The sequence below is a fragment of the Cetorhinus maximus genome, chromosome 1 (assembly GCF_964194155.1).
Source record: "Cetorhinus maximus chromosome 1, sCetMax3.hap1.1, whole genome shotgun sequence".
In the NCBI taxonomy this organism is placed as follows: Eukaryota; Metazoa; Chordata; class Chondrichthyes; order Lamniformes; family Cetorhinidae; genus Cetorhinus; species Cetorhinus maximus.
Genome location: NC_135879.1, coordinates 131,137,488 through 131,164,123, shown reverse-complemented (window position 1 = coordinate 131,164,123; position 26,636 = coordinate 131,137,488). Strand labels below are relative to the sequence as shown.

At 42.4% G+C, this 26,636-nt stretch overlaps 1 protein-coding gene and 1 long non-coding RNA gene across 7 annotated transcripts in view; one reads left to right on the top strand and one right to left on the bottom strand.

Annotated features, from left to right (window-relative positions):
* LOC144683608 (uncharacterized) overlaps positions 1 to 26,636 on the bottom strand; it is a 559,012-nt gene that overhangs the window by 254,405 nt on the left and 277,971 nt on the right. The window lies entirely within an intron of this gene.
* The window catches only part of pds5a (PDS5 cohesin associated factor A), a 244,986-nt gene that overhangs the window by 120,770 nt on the left and 97,580 nt on the right, over positions 1 to 26,636 (top strand). For all 6 annotated transcript variants that reach the window (XM_078546583.1, XM_078546588.1, XM_078546568.1 and 3 more), the window contains 2 exons: positions 11,338 to 11,483; positions 16,023 to 16,174. In XM_078546583.1, coding sequence (XP_078402709.1) covers positions 11,338 to 11,483; positions 16,023 to 16,174 — 298 coding nt within the window. The remainder of the gene's footprint in view (positions 1 to 11,337; positions 11,484 to 16,022; positions 16,175 to 26,636) is intronic.

Below are 26,636 nucleotides of genomic sequence, written 5' to 3'. Positions count from 1 at the left end.
CCTTGATGTTGAAGCCAAACGCTCTCACCTCACCTCTTGAGTTAAGCCCTTTTGTCACATTTGGACCAAGATTGTAATGAGGTCAGGGGCAGAGGTGGCCCTGGCAGAACCCAAACTGAATGTCACTGAACAGTTCGCTTCTGAATAAGTGCCACTTGATAGTACTGTCAACGACCCCCTCTATCACTTTACTCATGATCGAGAGTAGACTGATGGGATGGTAATTGGCCAAGTTGGATTTATCCTGCTTTTTGTGTACAGGACATACTCGGGCAATTTTCCACATTGCCGGGTGGTTGCCAATGTTGTAGCTGTACTGGAACAGCTTGACTAGGGGCACAGCTAGTTCTGGAGCACAAGCCTTCAGTACTGTTGCTGGAATGTTGTCAGGGCCCATAACCGTTGCAGTGTCCAATGGGTTTGTTGATATCACGTGGAATAAATTGAATTGGCTGAAGACTGGCATCTGTGATTTGGAGACCTCAGGAGGAGGTGGAGTTGGATCATCAACTTGGCACTTCTGGCTGAAGTTGGATGCAAATGCTTTAGCCTTCTCTTTTGTACTGGTGTGCTGGGCTCCCCATCTTTGAGGATAGGGATATTTGTGGAGCCTGCTCCACCAGTTAGCTGTTTAATTGTCCACCACCATTCATGCCTGCATGTGGTAGGACTGCAGAGCTTAGATCTAATCCATTGATTGTGGGGTCACTTAGCTATGTCTTTAGCATGCTGCTTTTGCTGTTTGGCATGCAAGTAGTCCTGTGTTGTAGCTTCATCTCATTTTCAGTTATGCCTGGTTCTGCTCCTGGCATGCCAACCTGCCACTCTTCATTAAACCAAGGTTGACCCCCTGACTTGGTGATAATGGTAGAATGGGGATATGTCTGGCTATGAGATTACAGATTGTAGTTGTATACAATTTTGTTGCTGCTGATGGCCTACTGTGCCTCATGGCTGCCCAGTATTGAGTTGCTAGATTTGTTCGAAATCTATCCCATTTCCTATGGTGGTAGTGCCACACAACAATGGAGTAAATGTTGAAAGTGATGGATGAGCTGCCAATCAAGTGGGCTGCTTTGTGCTGGATGATGTCGAGCTTCTTGAGTGTTGTTGGAGCCCCCATCTTTGAGGATAGGGATATTTGTGGAGCCTGCTCCACCAGTTAGCTGTTTAATTGTCCACCACCATTCATGCCTGCATGTGGTAGGACTGCAGAGCTTAGATCTAATCCATTGATTGTGGGGTCACTTAGCTATGTCTTTAGCATGCTGCTTTTGCTGTTTGGCATGCAAGTAGTCCTGTGTTGTAGCTTCATCTCATTTTCAGTTATGCCTGGTTCTGCTCCTGGCATGCCAACCTGCCACTCTTCATTAAACCAAGGTTGACCCCCTGACTTGGTGATAATGGTAGAATGGGGATATGTCTGGCTATGAGATTACAGATTGTAGTTGTATACAATTTTGTTGCTGCTGATGGCCTACTGTGCCTCATGGCTGCCCAGTATTGAGTTGCTAGATCTGTTCGAAATCTATCCCATTTCCTATGGTGGTAGTGCCACACAACAATGGAGGGGTATCCTCAATGAGAAGACAGGACTTTGTGTCTGCAAATACTGAGTGGTGGCCACTCCTACCAATAATGTCATGGGCAGACGCATCTGCAACATGTGGATTGGTGAGGAAGAGGTCAATTAGGTTTTCCCTCTTGTTGGCTCCCTCACCACCTGCCACAGACCCAGTCTACCATCTATGTCCTATAGGACTCGTCAGCTCAGTCAGTAGTGGTGCTCGGAGCCATTATTGGTGATGGGCATTGAAGTCCCCACCCAGAGTATATTCTGCGCCCTTGCCACACTCAGTGCTTCTTCCAAGTGGCGTTCAACTTGGAGGAGTACTGATTCATCAGCTGAGGGGGTCAATAGGTGGTAACTAGCAGGAGGTTTTCTTACCCACGTTTGACCTGATGCCATGAGACATCATGGGTCTAATGCTGAGGTCTCTGACAGCTACTCCTTCCCGACTATATACCACTGTGCCACCATCGGTTGTAGATCTGTCCTGTTGGTGGGACAGGACATAACCAGGGAACATTAGAACATAAGAAATAGGAGCAGGAATAGGCCATTCAGCCTTTCGAGCCCTCTCCACCATTCAGTGATATCATGGCTGATCTACCTCAACACCATTTTCCCACACTATTCCTGCACCCCTTGATGTTTGAAGTATGTAGAAATCTATCGGTCTCGATCTTGAACTTTCTCAACGATTGAGCATCCACAGCCCTCCGAGGCAGAGAATTTCAAAGACTGACCACCCTTTGAGTTTAGAAATTCCTCATCACAGTCCTAAATGGCCTGCCCCTTACTCTGAGACTGTCTCCCCCCACCCCTTGTTCTAGACAACTATCGACCCCCCCCCCGCCACACAAAGGGAAACATTCTTCCTGCATCTACCCTGTTGTGCCCTGTAAACATTTTATATGTTTGAATGAGATCACTTCTCATTCTTCTAAATTCCAGAGAATAAAGGCCCAGTCTAATTAACCCTTCCTCATTGGACAATCCCTCCATTGCTGGAATTAATTTAGTGAACCTTCGTTGCACTCCCTCTATGGCAGGTATATCTTTCCTTAGGTAGGGAGACGAGAACTGCACTCACTACTCCAGATGCTGTCTCACCAAGGCTCTCTATAATTGCAGTAAGACATCTTTACTCCTATACTCAGATCCTGTTATGACAAAGGCCAACATACCCTTTGCTGCCTTAATTGCTTGCTGGAAATTCATGTTAGCTTTCAGTGACTCATGAACAAGGGCACCCAAGTCCCTTTTAAGTTCAACACTTCCCAGCCCCTCTCCATTTAAGAAATACCTCATTTCTCCACATTATATTCCATCTGCCAAATTTTTGCCCACTCATTTAGCCTCTCCAAAACCCTTGACGTGTCTTTGCATCCTCCACACAACTCACACTTCCACTTGGTTTTGTCATCTGCAAATTTGGAATATTACCATTAATCCCCACATCCAAATCATTAATATAGATTCTAAATAGCTGGGGCCCAAGCACTGATCCTTTTGGTACCCAACTAGTCAAAGACTGTCAACCTGAAAATGACCCATTTATTCCTACTCTCTTTCCTGCCTGCTAACCAATTCTCAATCTGTGCCAATATATTACCCCCAATCCCATGTGCTCTAATTTTGTTTACTAACCTTCTGTGTGGGACCTTATCAAAAGCTTTCTGAAAATCTAAATATACCACATTCACCAGTTCTCCCTTATCTATTCTGCTAGTTACATGCTCAAAAAACTTCAACAGGTTTGTCAAGTATGACTTCCCTTTCATAAATCCATGTTGGTTCTACCAATCCTACCATTATTTTTTTAAATGTCCTATTATCACATCCTTTATTACAGTTGCTAGCATTTTCCCTACTACTGATGTCAGGCTAACAGGTCTGTAGTTCTGCATTTTCTCCCTCCTTCCCTTCTTAAATACTGGGGTTACGTTTCCAACTTTCCAATCTGCAGGAACTGTTTTAGAACCTATAGAATTTTGAAAGATGACCACCAATGCATCTACTATTTCTGCAGCCACCTCTTTCAGTGCTCTGGGATGTGTAGATCATCAGGTGCAGGGGATTTATCTACTTTAAGTCCCATTAATTTCTTTGGTACTATTTTTTTATTAATATTAATACCTTGCTGTTCCTCGTATACACGAGTCCCTTGATTTCCTCATTATTTAGTGGAGGTTTTTAGTATTTTCCTCTGTGAAGACAGACACAAAGTATTTAATTTCTCTACCATTTCCTTACTCCCCATTATAAATTCTCCTGACTCCACTTGTAATGGCCCCACATTTGTTTTTGCTTTATCTTTTCCTTTTTACATACATATGGAAGTTTTTATAAACCGTTTTTATGTTTCTCACTTGTTTACACTCATGTTCTATTTTCCCTTCCTTAATCTTTTTCTTGGTTCTCCCTTGCAGAATTCTAAATGCTCCCAATTCTTAGGCTCACCTTTTTTATGGCAACTTTATATGCTTCTTCCTTTGATCTTGATTTCTTTCGTTCGCCATGGTTGGAACTTTCCTTGCTGGGCTTTTGTGCATTAAAGGAATGTAGTTTTGTTGTAAGCTATGTATTAGTTCTTTAAAAGTTAGCCATTGCTTGTCTACCGGCATACCTTTTAACATTGTTCCCTAATCCACCGTAGCCACTTTCTTACCCCAGACCTTCATAGTTTCCTTTCTTTTAGATTTAAGACCCTGGTCTCTGAATTTCAAACTTAATGTAAAATTCTGTCATATTTTAGCCACACAACAAGATTATCAATTAACCCTTCTTCATTGCACAATACTAGATCTAAAAAAGCCCATTCCCTAGTTGGTTCCTCAACGTATTGCACTAGAAAATGATCTTGCATACATTCCAAGAATTCGTCCTCCACATTAGTACTGATTAGGCTTACTCAGTCTTTATGTAGATTGAAATCCCCACGATTACTGTATTACCATTTTTACACGCACACTCCATATTTTCTGTAAGGTATGATTCGCTGAGAATGACTATGTTGCTTGGGTGGTCTGTGGGACAGCCCTCCCAATTTTGGCACAAGCCCCCAGATGTTAGTAAGGAGGACTTCGCAGGGTCAACAGGGCTAGGAGTGCCGTTTTCGTTTCTGGTGCTGAGATTGATGCTTTCTTCCCAGTTTTATTCCTTTTTTTAGACTTTGTAGCGGTTTGATACAACTGACTGACTTGCTAGGCCATTTCAGAGGGCATCTAAGATTCAGCCGTATTGCTGTAGGTATGGAGTTGCGTGTGGGCCTGGCAGACCAGGCGAGGACAGCGCATTTCCTTCCCAAAGGACAACTGTGAACCAGATCGGTTTTAAACAACAATGGATAATGGCTTCATAGTCACTATAACTGTGACTAGCTGCTTTTAAAATTCCAGATTTATCAGTTGAATTCACGTTCCACCAGCTGCCATGTTGGAATTTGAACCTCTGTCCCAAAGCATTCGCCTGGCCTCTGCATTACTAGACCAGCGTCTTTACCAGAACACTGCTGCACCCCAACAATTGTTCATAAAATTCTCGATGAGGAAGGGCTTAGATTGTAACAAAAGGCTTGAAATGTGTGATGCTACAGTTACATTGGAAAAAAAAAAAATTTAGGAATATGTTCATAGTTGCAAAAGCCAGAATTTATTGCCTATCCCTAATTGTCCATGAGAATGTGTTGGTGAGCCGCCCCCCTTAAGCCGCTGGAAGCACATCTGGTGCTGTTACACCCACAGTGCCATTCGGTTTGGAGTTCCAGGATTTTGACACAGCGACAATGAAGGAACAGTGATATATTTACCTATCAGGATGGTGCATTGGATGGTTTGTCATGGCTTGGAGAGAAACTTGTAGGTAGTGGTGTTCCCATGCATCTGCTCTTTTAGGTGATAGAGGTCACGGGTTTTGGAGATGCTACTGAAGAAGCCTTGGTGAGTTGCTGTAGTACACCTTGTAGGTGGTACAAACCATATTGGTGGCAGATGGGGTGCCAATTACCGGGCTTCTTTGCCCAGGATGATTTTGAGCTTCTTGAGTGTTATTGGAGCTGCACTCATTCAGACAAGTGGAGAGTATTCCATCATGTTGCTATTTATGCCTTTTAGATGATGGAAATACTTTGCGGAGTCAAGAGGTCAGTGACTTAGCACAGAACATACAGCCTCAGAGTCACGGAATTTTAACGGCACAGAAGGAGGCCATTCGGCCCATTGTGTCTGCACCGGCCTTCCAAATGAGCTTTACGATCTAGTGCCATTGCCCTGCCTTTTCCCCATACCCCTGCACATTGTTTATATTCAGATAGTCATCTAATGCCCTCTTGAATACTTTGATTGAACCTGCTTCCACCACACTTCCAAGCAGTGCATTCCAGACCTGAACCACTTGTTGTGTGAAAAAGTTTTTTCTCACGTCATATTTGCTTCTTTTGCAAATCACTTTAAATCTGTGCCCTCTCATTCTTGATCCTTTTACGAGCGGAACAGTTTCTCCCTATCTATTCTGTCTAGCCCCCTCATGATTTTGAACACCTCTATCAAATCTCCTCTTAGCTGCTGCCTTTCCAAGGAGAACGGTCCCAACCTCTCCAATCTGTCCTCGTAGCTGAAGTTTTTCATCCCTGGAACCATTCTTGTAAACCTCTTCTGCACTCTCCAATGTGTTCACATTCTTCCTGTAGTGTGGCGCCTAGAACTGTACACACTACTCCAGCTGAGGTGTAACGAGTGTCTTATGTAAATTAAGCATAACCTCCCTGCTCTTGTACACTGCCCCTATTGATAAAGCCGAGGATACTATATGCTTTATTAACAGCTCTCTCCACCTGACCTGCCGCCTTCAATGATCTATGCACATATACACCCAGGTCTTTCTGCTCCTGCACCCCCTTCAAGATTTCACCTCTTATTTTATATGTAAATGTTCTTCCTACCAAAATGCATCACCTCACACTTTGCATTGAACTTCACCTGCTACCTATCTGCACATTCCATCAACTTGTCTATGTCCTCTTGAAGTTCCACACTGCCCTCCTCGCCATTCACAACACTCCCAAGCTTCATATCTTCCACAAAATTTGAAATTGTCTCCTGCACACCAAGATCTAGATCATTAATATATATCAGGAAAAGCAAGTTTCCCAACACTAACCCCTAGGGAACTCCACTACAAACCTTCCTCCATTGCCCATTACTCTCTGCTTCCTATTTTTCGGCCAATTTTGTATCCACGTTGCGACTGTCCCTTTTATTCCATGAGCAATAACTTTTCTCTCAAGTCTGTTGAGGCACTGTATCAAATGCCTTTTGAAAGTCCATGTACACCACATCAACAGCATTACCCTCATCGACCTTTTCTGTTACCTCTTCAAAACAAGTTAATTAAACACGATTTCCCCTCTAGAAATCCATGCTGGGTCTTCCTTATCAACCCATATTTTTCCATGTGACTACTAATTCTATCCTGAATAATTGTTTCTAGAATCTTGCCCACCACTGAAGTTAGCCTGACTAGTCTGTAGTCGCTGAGCTTATCCTTACAACCTTTCTTGAACAAGGGTGTAATGTTTTCAATTCTCCAGTACTCTGGCTCCAGCCCTGAGTCTAGGGAAGACTGAAAGATTATGGCCAGTGCCCCTGCAATTTCTACTCTCACTTCCTTCAGTATCCTTGGATGCATCTCATCCGGCCCTGGTGCCTTGTCAACTTTAAGTACCAACAGCCTATTCAACACTTCCTCCTTTTCAATTTTGAACCCTTCCAGTAACAGAGTTTCCTCATCTGTCACCATGGCCTGGGTAGCATCTACCTCCTTGGTAAAGACAGATGCAAAGTATTCATTTAACACCTCAGCCCTGGCCCCTTTGTCCATGTGTAAATTCCCTTTGAGGTCCCTAATTGGCCCTACTCCTTCTCCTTACCACCTTTTTACCATTTATATGCCTGTGGAAGACTTTGGGATTCCCCTTTATGTTGACTGCCAGTCTTTTCTCATAATCCCTCTTTGCTTCTCTAACATGTTTTTTCACTTCCCCTCTGAACCTTCTGTATTCCTCTTGGTTCTCAGTTGTATTTTCTACCTGGCATCTGTCATAAGCGCACTTTTTCTTCTTTATCTTAATTTTATCTTTTTTATCCAGGGAACTCTACCTTCCACTTTTCATGGAATATATCTTGACTGTGCCCGAACCAATTCTTTTTTGAAGGTAGCCTATTGTTCAGCTACGGTTTTTCCTGCGAAACTTTCATTCCAGTCTATCTGGCCCAGTTCCGTTCTTGCCCCATTGATGTCGGTTCTTATCCAGTTAATTATTCTTACTCTGAATTGCCTATCGTCCTTTTCTATCATCATCCTAAAACATACAGTACAATGATCACTGTCTCCTAAATGTTCCCCCACTGACACTTGATCTACTTGGCCCATCTCATTTCCAAGAACCAAGTCCAACAGTGCGTCTTGTTGGATTGGACACATATTGCTGTAGAAAATTCTTCTGAACACAATCTAGGACCTTTTGCCCCTCTCTGCCCTTTACGCCACCGCTGTCCCAGTCTACATTCGGGTAATTAAAGTCACCCATTATAACTATTCTATAATGCTTGCATTTCTCTGTAACTTCCCTGCAGATTTGTTCTTCTACGTCCTTCTCACTATTGGCCGTCTATAGACTATACTGAGCAATGTGATTGCACCTTTTTTGTTGCTTAGCTCGAGCCAAATTGATTCTGTCCTTGAATTTTCTGGGACATCCTCTTTTCTCCAGCATTGTCCTTTCCTACCTTTTCTGAACACCTTGTACCTGGAAATATTTAATACGCAGTTCTGCCCTTCCTTGAGCCAGGTCTCTGTTATCGCCACAGCATCACATTTCCACATGCCTCTGACCTGATCTTGGAGTCATGGCATCAAAGTGGCTCATTCAGTTAAGTTTCTAGTCATTAGTAAACTGCCCCCTCCCAGGATGTTGTTAATGAGACATTCAAAGATTGCTATTCCGTTGAATTTCAGGGAGACTCACTTGTTGACTTCAGACAGCACCTAACACTTGTGCACCTTTTACTTGCCACTTATCAGCCCAAGCTTGAGTGTTGTCCTGGTTGTGCCACATATGAATACAGACTGTTTCGTTATCTTCGGAGTTGCAAATGGCACTGAACACTAAACGTGTCAGCAAACATCCCTGCTCCTGACCTAATGGCAGAGGGAAGGTCATTGATGAAGCAACTAGTCAAATGCTGCCTTAATGTCAAGAATAGTCACTCTCAATCAAGCCTGGAATTCAGCTCTCTTGCGTGCTTGGATTGAGGCTTTAATGAAGTCTGAAGCTGACTGGACCTGGCGAAATCCAAACTCGGCACCAGTGAACAGGTTATTGGTGAGTAGGTGCTGCTTGATAGCACTGTTAGTGACACCTTCTATCACTTTGCAGGTGATTGAGAGTAGACTGATGGGGCAGTAATTGGCTACATCGGATTTCTCTTTTTTGTGAAATGGGACATAACTGGACAAATCCCAACATTGTTCGGTAGGTGCCAGTGTTGTAGCTGTACTGGAACAACTTGGCCCAAGGTGCAGCTAGTTCAGGAGCACAGGTCTTTAACATTATAGCTGGGATGCTGTTGGGCCCACAAGTTTTCTGTATCAAAGGGCCTTCAGCTGACTCTTCATCTCATGGAGTGAATTGAATTTGCTGACGTCTGGCATCTGTGATATGTTGGACCTCAGGTGGAAATGGATCATCCAGGTGGAACTTATTGCTGAAAATGGTTGCAAATGCTTCAGTCTTATCTTTTGCACTGACATGCTGGGCTCCCCCATCATTGAGGATAGGAATATTTGTGGAGCCTCGTCCTCCCGTTGGTTCTTTCATGTGCGCCATCATTCACACCTGCATGTGGCAGGGCATGCAAAGCTTTGTTCTGGTGGCTCGTTTGTGTGATCGCAAGCCTATCGCATAGTGCTTCTGCTGTTTAGCACGCATATAGCCCTGTGTTCTTGCTTCACCGGGTTGGTACTTCATTTTTAGGTATGCCTGGTGCTGCTCCTGGCATACTCTCCTAGACCCCTGATTGAACCAAGGTTGATCCCCTTGCTTGATGGTAATGGTACAGGGAGGGATATGCTGGGCGATGAGGTTACAGATTGTGGTGGAATACAATTGTGTTGCTGCTGATGGCCCATAGTGCCTGATGGATTCTCAGTTTTGAGCTGCTAAGTCTGTTCTAAACCTATCCCATTTTGCACAGTGGCAGTGCCACACAACATGATGGAGGGTACCTTCAATGTGAAGATGGGACTTCATCTCCACACAGACTGTATGGTGGTCATTCTCACAAATATTGGATAGAATCACCTGCCACAGGTAGGTTAGTGTTGACAATGCAAAGTCGGTTTGTTGATTCTCTCGCCACTTACTTCAGGCTCAGAATGACAGATACTGTCCTTCAGGACTCTTGTCAGCTTGGTCAGTATAGGATCTGCTGGGCCATGCTTGGTGATGGACATTAAATTCACCCACCCAGAATAAATTCTGTGCCCTTGCTGTTCTCAGTGCTTCTTCCAAATAGTGTTCAGCCATGAGGAGGTACTGATTTATCAACTGAAGGATGATGGTAGGTGGTAATCAGCAGGAGATTTCCTTGCCCATGTGTGAGCTGATGCAATGATAGTTTGTGGTCTGGTCTCAATGGGCCACTCCCTCCTGTCTGTATACCACTGCCCTACCACCTCGATGAGTGTCTCTTACTGGTGGGGCAGGACTAATCAGGGTTGGTGTTGGAGGAGTCTGGGGCATTGGATGAAAGGTATGATCCTGAGAGTATGACTGTGATGCCTTGGCTTGAATAGCCTGTGGGACAATTGGCACAAATCCGCAGGTGTTTGTGAGGTCGACTTCACAGGGTCGACTGGTCTGGGTGTGACGTTGTGTCTGGTGCCAGGTGGTACATCATGTGAGTTTAACATACTAGCTAATCGTGTGGTTCATTGACATCCATGTTCTTTACCCTTCTTAGACAGTAAATTCCAGCACCGATTGTACTACTGCAGTGCGCTCCTCTGTTAAAAGCGGGCAGGTAATGGTCAGTGTTTTGCAATGATGACTATGGCAAAACAATCAGCATTCACCATCATTACTCCAAAAAAACTGACAGCAACTTCTGGGGATGTGCAAAATACCATGGAATTCCAGAAGTGGCTGTCAGTGAATCTACACTTCTCTGGAGAGTATGTTATTGAGGTACTCCCAGATTACCATCAATGAGATATATCAATTGGATTGACAAGAATGTCTACTATTGCTGAAAAAAGAGACATGTCTAAGCTTTTCATCTTGCACTCATCAGGACACTTGCAAGAATATCAATATGAGGGGGAAAGCAACAATTTATATTGCATATGGAGAGAGTGCTGATTGGCTGGCATGCGGCGTTGCTGTGGAGAATGCACCGCTGATGGTGACTGACAGTTAACTGCCAGTCATTATTTGAAATTTGAACCAGGCAGCTTGACCCTGATTGGTCAAGACATTACCCTAAGAAATTACGCTGACAACCAATTTAAGATTGTCAGTCGGGCTCATGGTGTGGTGCATTTGGGGTTGAAAGAATAGCACTAACTAGTTCTGTTGACTTGTTAGCTATTTTGAAAAAGGTTATGATCTTCAGGTACAGGCAGCAGAATTGTTCACTATAGTGCATGTCTCTCTCCCAAAGAGTTTGTAGTAATCCTGAATTTTGTAGTTTAAATAAGTCCTTTTTTAATAGACTACTTGAAGGTCCGATCACATGATCCAGAAGAGGCGATCCGGCATGATGTCATTGTTACGATAATAACAGCGGGAAAGAAAGATCTATCACTAGTGAATGACCAACTGCTTGGGTTTGTGAGGGAGAGAACACTGGACAAAAGGGTAAGATTTTGAATTTGCAAACATGTTACACATAACTTATCTGTGCAGAAGTGCTGTGTTCCATTTCTTTGCTTTACAAGAATAAACTGTTCACTTCAAAATGAAGTCTTAAGTGCTAAAACTAAATTCATGAAAAACTGCTACACTGCCACCCTGTGGTCGCCAAGTCTGAAGTGTTAGTTTTATTTTGCAGTATTTCTGTGATTGACAATTCACGGCAGCGGCAACCACACTGGAAAATAACCGTGTAGTTAAAATATGTTGCTCTCCTGAAATAACTATTCCCGTAACCAATTCATATCGGTCACAGATTTCTCAAAATCATTACATTAAGCTTGGGATTGTAGAATGTTTAGAAGTTTCTCTTCATTTGCAAAACTTTGAATCGATATCTTTAGAAGTATCTTAACTCTTTGATCTCTGAGGAGTTAAAGTGAAACACCTGTTCCTATGGCCAGCATGCTTGTTACTTGTTCATTAACTGTAAAACTGAAATAAAAATCATTACAACAAATTTAGCCAAACATCAGGAATAACTATTATGGTGATAAGAAGTAAAAACTATTAAACACCTAAATATCAGGATAAAAATCTTCACCTGTACTTAGCTGGTTGCTGAAGTTTTCCCTTCACTGTTATCTACTTTCCTATTCTCTTGTCCTGTTCATTGACTTTCACAATAATGTGCTGTTTTCTAACTACTCAAACTGTTTTTATTAACAATTTAACATAACTTATCCTTTTCGCAATGTTCACTTTGGAACTGGTGAACTTAAAACCAGACCTACTTGACCAGATTAATCTCGGACATGAAAACTGCATTAGCCTTTGATGTACAAACCTCGAACTAAACTGCCAACTCAGATAAGTAAATTCATTTGAAGGTGTGGGGATGATGGACTGTTAATTTGTAACAGATCAAAAATCACCATGTTTTAAAATTCCGTTTCTATGTTTCATACAAACTTTGTGTGTTTGTGGTACATTTTAAAAAAAAGTTCAATCCCTCTGCCGCCATATACATTTTATCTCTTCAGAAAAAGCAGACAGAGGAAGGTGTAACGAATGGTATGCCACAGGGATCAGTGCTGTGGCCTCAACTTTTTACAATTTATATATATGACTTGGATGAAGGGACCAAAGGTATGGTTGCTAAATTTGCTTAAGACACAAAGATAGGTAGGAAAGTAAGATATGAAGAGGACGTAGAGGCTACAAAGGGATATAGAAAGGTTAAGTGAGCGTGCAAAGATCTGGCAAATGGAGTATAATGTGGGAAATGTGAAATTACCCATTTGGGCAGGAAAAATAAAAAGCGTATTATCTAAATGGTGAGAGATTGCAGAGCTCTGAGATGCAGAGGAATCTGGGTGGCCTAGCGCATCAATCACAAAAAGTTAGTGTGCATCTACAGCAAGTAATTAGGAAAGCTAATGGAATGTTATGTTTGTTGTGAGGGGAGTTGAATACAAAAGTAGGGAGGTTACGCTTCAGTTATATAGGGCATTGGTGAGACCACATCTGGAGTATTGTGTACAGTATTGGTCTATTTATTTAAGGAAGGATATAAACACATTGGAAGCAATTCAGAGAAGGTTTACTGGACTAATACCTGGAATAGGCGGGTTGCCTTATGAGGAAAGGTTGGACAGACTGGACTTGTATCCATTTGGAGTTTAGAAGAGCAAGAAACAACTTGGTTGAAACATAAGAGGGGCCTTGACAAAGTGGATGTGAAGAGGATGTTTCCCCAGTGGGAGAATCTAGAACTCGGGGTCAGTGTTTAAAAATAAGGGATTGCCCATTTAAGACAGAGATGAGGAAAAAGTTTTTTCTCAGTGTTGAGAGTCTTTGGAACTCTCTTCCTCAAAAGGGAGTGGAAGCAGAGTCTTTGAAATATTTTCAAGGCAGAGGTAGGTAGATTCTTGATAAGCAAGGGGGTGGAAGATTACCGGGGGTGGGGGGGGTAGGTGAGAATGTGGAGTTGAGTTTACAGCCAGATCAGCCATGATCTTATTAAATGATGGAGCAGGCTTGAGGGGCCGAATGGCCTACTCCTCTTAATTCTTTAGTTCGTATGAAGCATCACAGCGGTTTCATTCTGTTCAATGACTGAAATGCAGTTCCAATTTGTCACAACTTTAATTCCTTCTCACTAATTCAATCATTGAGTAAAAATGAATGGATAGTTATTTATGAAGAACAGATAGTGGTAAATTAATGGTTAATTTTTTTGTCGTGTAATTTTGCATAGCTGAAATAACCCAGTAAGCCATTCAGCTCAAGGGCAACTAGGGATGGGCAACAAATGCTGACCTTGCCAGTGATGCCCACATCCCATGAAAGTAGAAGTTTTGCTATGCCACAGTCATTGGCTTTGACTCTCGGTTTTTGAATGTGGGTACTCTAGATAAGTTGTTAGCTTCAGCAGACTGATGGCCGTATCAAGGACGACTTTCCATTTTCTTTTTCCGGTGACCAGTTCCCAGCTTCAAATAAGATCCTTAAGTTGGGACTCTGACTGCCCTCTCAGGTTGATAAAGAAAATCCATCTTGGCTGGGCCTATTATCACAAGTGTGTGTCTAGCTATGTGGGCAAGGTATCGTGTTGTTTTCCCAATTGAGTATCCTTGACTTAGTTTTCATTTTTCGATTTTTATATTGAAGCTAATTATTTTGTAGTCATTGCTTCCCGATTGTCACCTGTTTCACCCATGTTATTACTTGAACCAGGTCAAGTAATTCATCCTCCCTTGTTGCAGTAAAAAGAAAAAGTGTTGTATTAATATTGCCTTTCGTGATCTCAGGACATCGTAAAATGTTCTTTGGCCAATGAAGTGTAGTCGCTGTTGTAATTTAGGAAAAGCAATATATTGATTGAGAAAACAGCTCTGAATGCATGACAAAAGCACCCCTTTCTCAAAACAAACATTGCGTTCCTTTTTGTTTTGGATAATTAAAATCTCAAATTAATTGTCAATATCCTCATTTTCAATTTGTCTAATATTTCATGCAGTCTCCTTTTTGATCATTGGGCAACTTGTAATATAATGTAATATAACTGACTTCTTGCTATGGTTCAGTCTTTCCAAATGGGTCCTCTTTGCACTACTTCCATTTTAAATCCTTATCCTCCAGTGTTTTATATTCTCTATGCTATTATAGTGTTAAGTGCTGAAACCAATTGTTGGTTGTAGGATTTGGGATTTAACCTTTCTGGTGGCATAATCCAGTGCCTTTTTATTTGATATTTTTGCTCTTGGGGACTGATAAGTTTAGCAAAAATTCTTGTTGCAACTATTACCACCTATGGTGAAGCTTCTGTAGAGAACAATCAGTAGGCATCAAGTAGGTACGACACCAGGACGTCTGAATATGTGGATTGAGTCAATTACTTTTCAGTAGGTTGAAGCCATTTTAACTTGAGTTTGTGTAATCTTAAACTGGTTCAATATATGCTTTCTGGTGAGATTTCTATTTTGAAGAATATGTTATGATCTGCAGTTTCATTTAATATTTAGTTTAACCAAACATTTAATGAAATATCTCAGCTGGTTGAAAAGCCTTATTCTGTTCATGCAGTGACTAGCTCCTCGATTAAGGTACAAAGGATCTTTGTTGTTGTGATTTTTGAGACGTTACATAAAACCCAGAAAGCATCTCCAGTCTGTCTCAAAGCAACCACAGGGCAGCACTGCTCACATATATTAAAGCATTATAATAGCTTAAGACAAGTATTTTGTTGCTAGTACTAGAGGTGAGTTCTACAGCTTACCATCTTTTCTGTATAAATTTGCCTTCAGTTTGCACGCATAGGCTCAACAAATGAGGATGTTGGTGCTAGGGAATGGAAATTATTAAGCAATCTCACTTTGCCCCAGTACAACCACAGTAAAGTATTACCTTGTTACACTAGTCAAAAAATGAGGAAAATGCTCTGTTGTCTAACCTGCAGAATGGTCTTCCCATTTCATTAAGTGTAATTGAACTGCCGTTTATTCTCTCCTCCTCTCTGATATGGTACTTAACATTTAATTGAATGTAATTCTGATTGTGCTGCTACCTTTCTCAAAGGAACTGAGTTATATTGATGCCAAGCCTGCGTGCAGGAAGAAGAGAGCACAAGTCTACTAAATGATGTTGCAATGCCAGTGTCAAAAACAAACAATAGTCCTTTCTTTTGGGCAACTAGTTAATCTCTGTAGCGGTTAGGTTACAACAGTAGAACTTGGTCAGACTGTGTGTATGTACCACAGATTTACCTCCATAGAGAAGTTAGATAGGCTTATTTGTTCTGTTCCTACCAACTTCAGCCATTCTGCATAGGTATGAAAGGGTAGCAGGAGAGCCTTCACCAGGCTGCTATCATACATTTTCTCGCTGTCAATAGAATGGCACCAGAGACTTGGCAGAGTCACATTTCCAGCGGAGTCAACAGTGAGGATAAAGTTGGCATAAATTAGAGGAGAAAAAGTCATAACAGAAATATTTAATATTTTATCCGACTGATGGCTTTCATTTATCTTTTGTATTTTTAAGTGGCGAGTACGGAAAGAAGCAATGATGGGCTTGGCCCAGCTATACAAAAAGTACTGTCTTCATGCTGAGGCTGGGAAAGAGGCTGCTCAAAAAGTGAACTGGATCAAGGACAAACTCCTGCATATCTATTATCAGAACAGCATTGATGACAAGTAGGTTGAGTTGCACATTTTGAATTGCAAAATAAAAACTGTGCAACAGATCTGAGATCATGGTTGATTTCAAAATGTATAAAATTTAGAAAAAGGGTTGTTATATAAAAATATTGTAATTGATGATATGACTGAAACAAGACCTGGATTGTTGTACAGTGTTATTTGGTCAATGTTTCTTAGCTCAGCACTTTATCCTAAGGGCCATCTAAGCCTTGGGGCTTAGTCTTCTTCATGTTCACTTTTTTTTTTCCATCCAACTCCTCAAATTGCTTGCATAGATTAAAAATAATTACTTATGTCTGGATTAGCAGACCTTTCCTCCTTTCATGGGATGAGGGCATTGCTGGCTAGGCCAGCATTTTTATTGACTATCCCTGAATGCCCTTGAGAAGGTGGTGGTGAGCTGCCTCTTTGAACTGCTGCAGTACATGTGGTGTAGGCACGCCCACATTGCTGTTAGAGGCAATTCCAGGAATTTAACCCAGTGACAGTGAAGGAACTGCAATATAGCCCCAAGTCAGGATAATGTGAGACTTGGAGGCGAACTTGCAGGTGGTGAGGTTCCCATGTATTTGTTGCCCTTGTCCTTCTTGGTGGTAGAGGTCGTGGGTTGAAATGTGCTGTTGAAGGAGCCTTGGTGAGTTGCTGCAGTGCATCTTATAGATGGTTTACACTGCTGCCACAGCATTGGTGGTGGAAGGAATGGATGTTGAATGTGGTGGGTGGGGTGCCAATCAGACAGGCTGGTTTGCCCTGGTTAGTGTCGAGCTTCTTGAGTGTTGTTGGAGCTGCACTCAGCCAGGCAAGTGAAGTTCCATCATACTCCTGACTTGTGCTTTGTAGATGGTGGGGACAGGCTTTGGGTAGTCAGGAGATGAGTTACTCTCTGCAAAATTTCCAGCCTTTGACCTGGTCTTGTAGCCACAGTATTTATATGGCTGGTCCAGTTCCTTTTCTGGTCAATGGTAACCCCCAGAGTGGTGTTAGTGGGGGATCCAGCAATGGTAATGACATTGAGTGTCATGGGGAGATGTTTGGATTCTCTCTTGTTGGAGATGATCATTGCCTGACACTTGTGTGGCGTGAATGTTACTTGCCACTTCAGCCCAAGCCTGAATATTGTCCAGATCTTGCTGCATACAGGCGTGGGCTGCTTCAGTACTGAGGAGCTGTGAATAGTGCTGAACATTGTGCAATCATCAGCGAACATCCCCACTTCTGACCTTAGGATGGAGAGAAGGTCACTGATGAAGCAGCTGAAGATGGTTGGGCCTAGGACACTACCCTGAGGAACTCGTGCAATGATGTCCTGGGACTGAAATGACAGACTTACAACAACCACAACCATCTTTCTTTGTGCCAAATCTGACTCCAACCAGTGGAGAGTTTACCCCCTGATTCCCATTGATTCCAGTTTTGCTAGGGGTCCTTGATGGCACACCCGGTCAAATGCTCCCTTGGTGTCGAGGGCAGCCAATCTCACCTCACCCCTTGAGTTCAACTCTTTTGTCCATGTTTGGACTCAGGCTATAATGAGGCCAGGAGCTGAGTGGCCCTGGCACAGTCCAAACTGAGCATCAGTGAGCAGGTTATTGCTGAGTCAGTGCTGCTTGATAGCACTGTCAACAACCCCTTCCATGTAGCTGATGGGTTTATTGAAACCTTTTCTTTCACGAGTACTTTTTTTCTGTATTTTATTTAATTATTTCCCCAGATTGACTCTTCATTGTTCAGATTTTTTTAGCAATTGCTAACACTACATTGAATCACTTACCCTCTCTGCTTGAGCAGCAACAAGTTACATTTAGATAGTGCCATGATGTGGCACACACCCCCAAGGTATTTCATGGGGCTGAATTTTATATGGTGCTGCGGTCTCCACACCCCCATCTTTAAAATCAGCATGCAGAGGCAAGTGTGGGAGCCTGCCCCCAATCCTGAGTGCTGCCATGCAAAAATTTAACATTGGCAGCAGCATTAGTTGCTTTAAGGTGAAACTTCCACCCGGCGTAGAGAACTGCAGGTCAATTGCCTGGCTGGCACCACTGTAGCTCCAGCGGCTCCAACTTGGAGTGGTGGCTGCTGCTGGGGCTACGGGAAGTCCCACCATGTCAAAGAGCCCAAGTAAGCCCTGGCTCAGGGTTCTTGGCAAAGAGTTTGTGGGGCTGGGTTCAAGAGGTCGGGGAAGGGAGGGTTAAGGGGGTTGACATGAGTGGATGGGGATTACCTCCGATGTGCCCAGGAGGCTGGCAAAGGATGACCCCTCACCATTTCCCAATACCAGCTAAAGTTGCCGGGCCTCCCTCTCTCCCGCCCTGTAAAATAGTGGCAGGGGTGGAATGAAGCCATTAATTGGCCACTTAAGGGTCCCAATAGGCCCAAGTGGCAGGCTCCCTGACAACTCCCCCAGCCCCTGTAAAATTTCACAGGTCAGGTGTGAATGGGTAGGTGGCAGGAAGGCCAGGTGCGGGATTTTAGGTACTTCCCCCGCCGCCTTCAAACCCACCAGTGGAGCAATGTAAAATCCAGCTCATGGGAACAGAATCAGATATTGAGAAGGATTGAAATGAGTGCGAAGACATAGCAAAATGGACTTTAAAGAGGCTATTTAAGGCGAAAGAGAGGTAGTTAAGTAGCGGAGTTTATTGAGAGGCCAATGGAGGGGTTTCTAAATCAATTTTGTATTTGATGCATTGGATTCAGGCATATCAGCAAAGGCAGAGGTCAGGGCAATGGAACATAGGAACAATGGAAATAGGAGCATGAGTAGGTCCCTCAAGCCTGCTCTGCCATTCAATTGGATCATGGCTGATCTTATACCTCAATGCCATTTTCCCACACTATCCCCACATCCCTAGATGGCTTTACTATCTAGAAATCTATCGAGCTCTGTCTTGAGCATAATCAATGACTGAGCCTTCTGGGGTAAGAATTCCAAAGATTTACCACCCTTCCACATCTTAGCCCTAAATGGCCTACTTCTTATTCTGAGACTGAGTCCCCTGGTCTAGGCACCCCAGCCAGCGGAAGCATCCCCCCTGCATCTACCTTATCGAACCCTGTACTGAATTTTGTATGTTTCAATGAGAATCACCTCTCATTGTTCTAAACTCTAGAGAAAGTCGGCCCAGCCTGCTCAATCTCTCCTCATAGGTCAATTCTGTCATCCCAAAAATCAGCCTAATGAACCTTTGTTGCATTCCCACCGTAGCAAGTAGATCTTTTCTTGGGTAAGACCAAGATTGTACACAATACTCCGGGTGTGGTCTCACCAAAGGCTCCATATGATTGCAGCAAAACATCTTTACTCCTTTACTCCAATTCCCTTGCAAAAAAGGACAACATAATATTTGCCTTCCAAATTGCTTGCTGCACCTGCATCATAGCTTTCAATGACTCATGAACAAGAACACCCAGGTTCCTTTGGACATCAACACTTTCAATCTCACCATTTAAAAACACTCTGCATTTCTGTTTTTCCTACCAAAGTGGATAACTTCGCATTTTTCCAGATAATATTCTATCTGCCATGTTCTTGCCCACTCACTTAGCCTGTCGAAATCCTCTTGAAACCTCTTTGCATCCTCATCGCAACTCTCGTTCCCACCTAGTTTTGTGTCATCCGCAAACTTGGAAATATTACAGTAAAATCAAAACCAAATATTACATTTGGTCCCCACATCCAGTGGCTCACGTTCTTGATTGCAGAAAACTCACTGTCAACCCCCCTGACTATGCTGTCACATACTACCACTGCTTTCCTATTAACTCCCCTCACCCCCCCCCCCCCCCCCCCACACATATGAATGGTTTCCTGTACCATGGAACAGTGGTCAGTTCGCTCATTCATCCTGCAACCCCTGCTAGAACCTCAAACCTGTTGGACAATAACCAGGACCGAGGTTCCTCCACTTGTACCTTCTCGATCCCCTTACCTGCCTCACTCGCATTCGCACCCTCCTGTCCCTGACGACAGACCAAATCAGAAGACCCTAACCTAAGGGGTGTGACCGCCTCCTGGAGCAAAGTGTCCAGTTAACTTTCCCCCTCCCTCATACATTGCAGTATCTGCAACTTGGCCTCCAGCTTGAGTGGAAACTCCTCAAGCTACTTAGGACAGCCATATTTGCTATGGATCACAATGAAGTCCAAGAACACTCACATTTTGCAGTCACAACACATCACTTGTCCTGCCACCTTTATTTAACTTTTTATTTCAATTTATAATTAAACCCTGCTACTCCCAATGAGCTTTACTATTACTAGGAAATCTTACTACTACTATTAATAAAACTTTACAATTACTGCTAAATGATGTGAGTTTTACAAGATAAATTAGTCAAATATTCACTAACCAATCAATTACCTGCTTTGCTCAGTGCACCAAATTCCCTTACTCACCAAATTACCATACTTACCCAAATTCCCAAGTCCACTCTTTGTGATAAGCTGCACTCAGTGATGAGCTGCTGTCTTTATGATGACTTATTTTCTCTTTCTTTATCAGTTTCTTGGTCCTCCTTTGCTGAATTTTAAAAAGCTCCCAATCCTCAGGCTTGCTACTTTTTTTGGCAATTTCATAAGCCTCTTGCTTTGATCCAATACAATCCTTAACTTCTCTTGTTAGCCATGCTTGGATCACTTTTCCTGTAGGGCTTTGTTATAAACCATGTATTCATTAAATGCTAGCTATTACCTGTCTACTGTGATACCTTTTAATGTAGTTTCCCAATCTACCACAGGTAACTTGCCCTTCATACCTTTGTAGTTTCCTTTGTTTAGATTTAAGACACGTTTTTCGGATTGAACTACATCACTTTGAAACTGAATGCAAAATTCTACATGATCTCTCTTTCCTAAAGGCTCCTTTACAACCAGATTATTAATTTGCTGTTTTTCATTGCACAATATTAGATCTAAGATAGCCCATTCCCTAGTTGGTTCCTCAACAAGCTGTTCTAGAAAATCATATTGTAGACATTCCAAGAATTTGTCTTCAACAGCATGAGTGCTAATTTGGTTTACCAGTCTATATGTCGATTGAAGTCTCCCATGATTGCTGTATTACCCTTGTTACATATATCTCTAATTTCCTGATTTATACTATGCCCTGTATTACCGCTACTGTTTGGTGGCCTATAAATAACTCCCACCAATGGTTGCTCCCCCTTGCTATTTCTTAGCTCCACCCAAACTGATTCTACACTTGATTTTCCAATCTAAGATCCCCACTCATTGATGTACTGATCTCACCCTTTATTAACAGTGTAACCCCACTTCCTTTTCCTTTTTACCTATCCTTCCTAAATGTTAAATACCCTTCAGTTCCCATTCAGTTCCCAGCCTTGGTCACCCTGCAGCCATGTCTCTGTAATGGCAATTAGATCATATCTGTTTATTTCTATCTGTGCCATCAATTCATCTACCTTGTGAATGCTGTTTGCATTCAGATAGTGCTTTTAATTGCCTTTTTAATATTTTTCTGTATTTTGACCATATTTGATGCTGGCTTTTGTTTCCACTGCCTTCCAATTTTGCACACTACTTTTCTTCCTACCATTACCACCATTGTTCTCCTATCTGAATTCCCTCTCTGGTTCCCATCCCCCTGACAAGCTGGTTTAAATCCTCCCCAATAGCACTAGCAAATCTACCAACGAGAATATTGGTTGGGGTCTTGCTAAGGTGTGACCTTAGTGAACAAGAAAATGCAGGCAGCAAAATTTGAATTTTTTATTTGTTCATGGCATGTGGGCATCACTGGCTAGGCCAGCATTTATTGCCCATCCCTAATTGCCCTTGTTCAGAGGGCACTTAAGAGTCAACCACATTGCTGTGGGTCTGGAGTCACATGTAGGCCCAGACCAGGTAAGGACAGTAGATTTCCTTCCCTAAAGGACAGTAGTGAACCAGATGGGTTATTATGACAATCGGCAATGGTTTCATGGTCATCATCAGAAGATTGAGCACGGGGGGACAGCAAGACACAGTTGTTTAAGTCAAGCCCGCAGGTGATAGATTTTTGATGAGTTGTAGCAATCTCACCTCATTGTTAGAGGTGTTGCTACTTGGATCAAAACTGTGGTCCAGCCTACCTTTTTAAGTGGCTATTCGGCACAGATAGGTAGGACTAAAGCCATGTTAATTGAGTCTCGGTTTTGGTCATCCCAGAAGTCCTGGTGCCTGAATTCGGACCAGTTGTTGTTAGTATTTACAGTTTTTTTTCCCTCTCTCATTTGAATTCCCTGATATAATCTAAGATGTCCTTGGTTCTACCGATCCCGAGTCGCATTGCCGTCCCATCAGCTGATTCCTCTCTGTTCAGCAACGAATTCTGCTCTAGCTTATGTAAAACTTAAGAGACTGGCACAAACTCAGTGAAATATTAACTGATTTCCAGTGCCAGTTTGAGCAAAGAAGTTTTCCAAAATCCTCCTATCTCAGCCTTCAAATCCCCCTCCCCTTGGTCATTCCATATGATTGCTGGGGAAGTATGTGCCAAAATGCCCTCCATTTTTAATGCAGAACAAAGGCATGGCACCAAAGCTGCTGAGAAGGCAGCAGACGAAAATATCACAGACAATGAAACTGCGCATGGCTGGAAAGTTCGCCTCCTACAGTTAACGGTGTCAATGAACACATCCTTGTGTTTATAGGACCTTGGTGTGATCAAAATGGCTTCCTGATTTGCCAAATAACAACATTGACTACACTTCAAAAGCAGTTCATTGGTTGTGAAGTGTTTTGGGATGCCCTAAGATATGAAAGGTGCTTTAAAGTGTTTATGTGCTTTTGATTTCTTCATAAAAGCACAATGTTTGCTGCAATGAATTGTTTAAAATCAATTCTCACCAATAAATTAATGTGATATTTTTGGATGGTAATCAGCAGAGAAAACGTGAATATTTTCAATTTTTCTCTTACCAAAAACAAGTCCTATTATGGAGAGAGGCCGTTTTTTAAAATCAATTTCTGTCCATTACATTCCCAAATTCATTGTGGTTGAGGAATCAGTAGAAAGCTATTTCTTCTCAACTGTGCCCTGCAAAAGGAGGAATTTTCCCTGCTTTTAACAGATTCTGAGATTTGTCTAATTGCAATGCATATATCTCTAATTTCCTGATTTATACTATGCCACTTCATTGCAAGAAATAGAAGCAGGAGTCAGCCCTTCAGCCCATTGAAGTTGGTCCGTCATTCAATGAGATAATAGCTGACCTGATTATGGCCTCAACTCCACTTTCCTGTTGGCCCCCCCATAACTATTAACTGCTTTGTCGATCAAAAATCTATCTAGTTCAGCCCTTGAATATGTTTGATGACCCAGTCTTCGCTGCTCTCTGTGAAAGAGAATTCCTAAGACTGATGAACCTCTGAGAGAATCACAGAATTGTTGCAGTGCAGAAGAAGGCCATTCGGCCCATCATGTCTACACCGGCTCTTGAATGAGCATTATGATTTGGTAGCATTCTCCTGCCTTTTCCCCATTACTCTGCACATTGTTTCTATTCAAATAATCACCCAATGCCCTTCTGAATGCCTCGAATGAACCTGCTTCCACCGCACGTCCAGGCAGTGCATTCCAGACCCTAACCACTCGCTGTGTGAAAAAGTGTTTTCTCACATCGCATTTGCTGCTTTTGAAAATCGCTTTAAATCTGTGCCCTCACATTCTCGATCCTTTTACGAGCAGGAACAGTTTCTCCCTATCTACTCTGTCCAGCCCCCTCATGATTTTGAACATCTCTATCAAATCTCCTCTTAGTTTTCTCCTTTCCAAGGAGAACTTTTCCATCTTCTCCAATCTATCCTTGTAACTAAAGTTTCTCATCCCTGGAACCATTCTTGTAAACCTCTTCTGCACTCTCTCCAATGTGTTCATATCCTTCCTAAAGTGTGGTGCCCAGAACTGTACACACTACTCCATGTGGGGTCTAACTAGTGTCTTGTACAGGTTCAACATAATTTTGCTCTTGTACTCAATGCCACTATTAATAAAGCCGAGGATATTGTATGCTTTATTAACTCCTCTCTCCATCTGTCCTGCCACCTTTAATGATTTATGTACAGATATACCCAAGTCCCTCTGCTCCTGCACACGCTTCAGAGTTGTACCCCTTATATATTGTCTCTCCATGTTCTTCTTACCAAAATTAACCGCCTCACACTTCTTGTGTTGAACTTCATCTGCCACCTACCTGTCCATTCCATCAACTTGCCTATGTCCTTTTGAAGTTCTATACCATCCTCCTCACAGTTTACAATGCTTCCAAGTTTTGTATCATCTGCAAACTTTGGATTTGTCCCCGATGCACCAAGATCTAGATCATTAATATATTCAGGAAAAGCAGGGCTCCAATACCTACTTCTGAGGAGCTCCACTGCAAACCTTCCTCCAGCCTGAAAAATATCCATTAACTATACTTGCTTAGCCAATTCTGTATCCACACTCCTATTGTCCCTTTCATCTCTTCTATCCTATGAGCAAATGGGAGACCCCTTATCTTTAAACTCTGCCCCTCAGTTCTAGATTCCCTCATGAGAGGAAACATCCCCTCAGCCTCTACCTTGTCAAGCCCCCCCCTCAGAATTTTATGTTTCAATAAGATCACCCCTCATTCTTTGAGACTCCAATGAATATAAGCCCAAACTGTCCAACCTTTCCTCATGAGACAGTCCCTTCATGCCTGGAATCAGTCCAGCGAACCTTCTCTTTCTTACTTCCAATGCATGTATATCTATCCCTCCTTAAGTAAGGAGACCAAACCTGTATGCAGTCCTCCAGTTTTGACCTCACCAATGCCTTGTTGCAGCTGCAGCAAGACTTCCCTATTTTTATACTCTGTCCCCCTTGCAATAAAGGCCAACATTCTATTTGCCTTCCTAATTGCTTGCTGTACCTGCATGTCAACTTTTTATGATTCATGTACAAGGACACCCAGATCCCTCCGCACTGCAGCATTCTGCAGCCTCTCTCCAGTTAAAAATGTGATTTTCTGTTCTTCCTGCCAAAGTGGACAAACTCACATTTTTCCACATTATACTCCATCTGCCAAATTTTGTCCACTCACTTGAACCATCTACGTTCTTTTACAGACTTTGTATGTGCCTCACGACTTGCTTTCCTCCCTGTGTTTATATCATTGGCTAATTTGGCTACAATGCAGTTAGTCCCTTCATTCAAGTCATTAATATAGATTGTAAATAGCTCAGGCCCTGACACCGATCCCTGTGGCGCTCCACAATTTACAGTTGCCGACCTGAAAATGACCCATTAATCCCGACTCTGTTTCCTGTTAGTTAGCTAATCCCCTATCCATACTAATATATCACCACCAGAACCATCACCTCTTAACTTGTACAGTAACCTTTTTGTGCTGCACCTTATCAAATGCCATTTGGAAATCCAAATACACTACATCTACTGGTTCCCCTTTATCCACCCTGCTTGTTACGTCCTCAAAGAACTTGAATAAATTTGTCAAACATGCTTTTCCTTTCACAAAACCATGCTGACTCTGACAGTTGTATTATAATTTTCTAAATGTCTTGCTCATACCTCCTTAATAATGGTAACTAGAATTTTCTGTAGTTGCTCCCTTAGTAACTTGTGTATTGACTTCACCAATGCACATTCCAAGACTTGACTTTCAGTTTAAATTCTGGAAGGAAGGCAGCTTGAGGCAAGTTATTTCAAGCTGTGAAAGCAGCTTGTGGAAGATTGCAGCCTCTAGAGTCAAATATGCTGCATGCACATAGGCATGCCACGTTAATTACCTATCATTGCCACTCACCACTTCTGGATTCTTACATTTCAAGTGGAAACTCTCCATTAATTATCCAAAAACAATCCTCGACAGGTAAATAGCATCCAAAAAAATCTTTCAGACATTTGCTGTTGCCTTTGGATATGAGCATATTCCAACAAAAGCACAGATTTTAATGAAGATAGACAGTGATGATAAGACTGAAACAAACTTTAAAAAGATTAGATATTGAAATTGGCAATTAAAACTTAGTTTGAAGGTCCTTACGGGAATATATTTATGGATCTTGGGTGACATTGTTTAGTGAGTCAGAAGTTAAATAAGAACTGAGGTCTAGCATTATATTGTGGAGGTTTGCAGATACGTAGAGCAGTGGAAATAGTTTCTAGGAATACCGTCTTCCTAGAACTGCTCTCTCTCTCTCTCTCCAGTCCTCCTTGAAAATACTGCTAGACCCTCAAGATCCGACCACAGGAAAGGCCACCTTCCAGGTGCTTCCAAATTCTAGAACCACCTCAGTGATGGTAAGTGATGTCCCTTGTAATGCTGCCTGGCATTACACTTTTGTCCTTATTAAATGTCTGACACTGTAGACAGCATGGGTGATATATCTGATTTGATCATATATTTCCCTGAGAAGCTTCTAAGCCAGGTTCTCAGATTACTGAAATAAAAACAGAAATTGCCAGAAA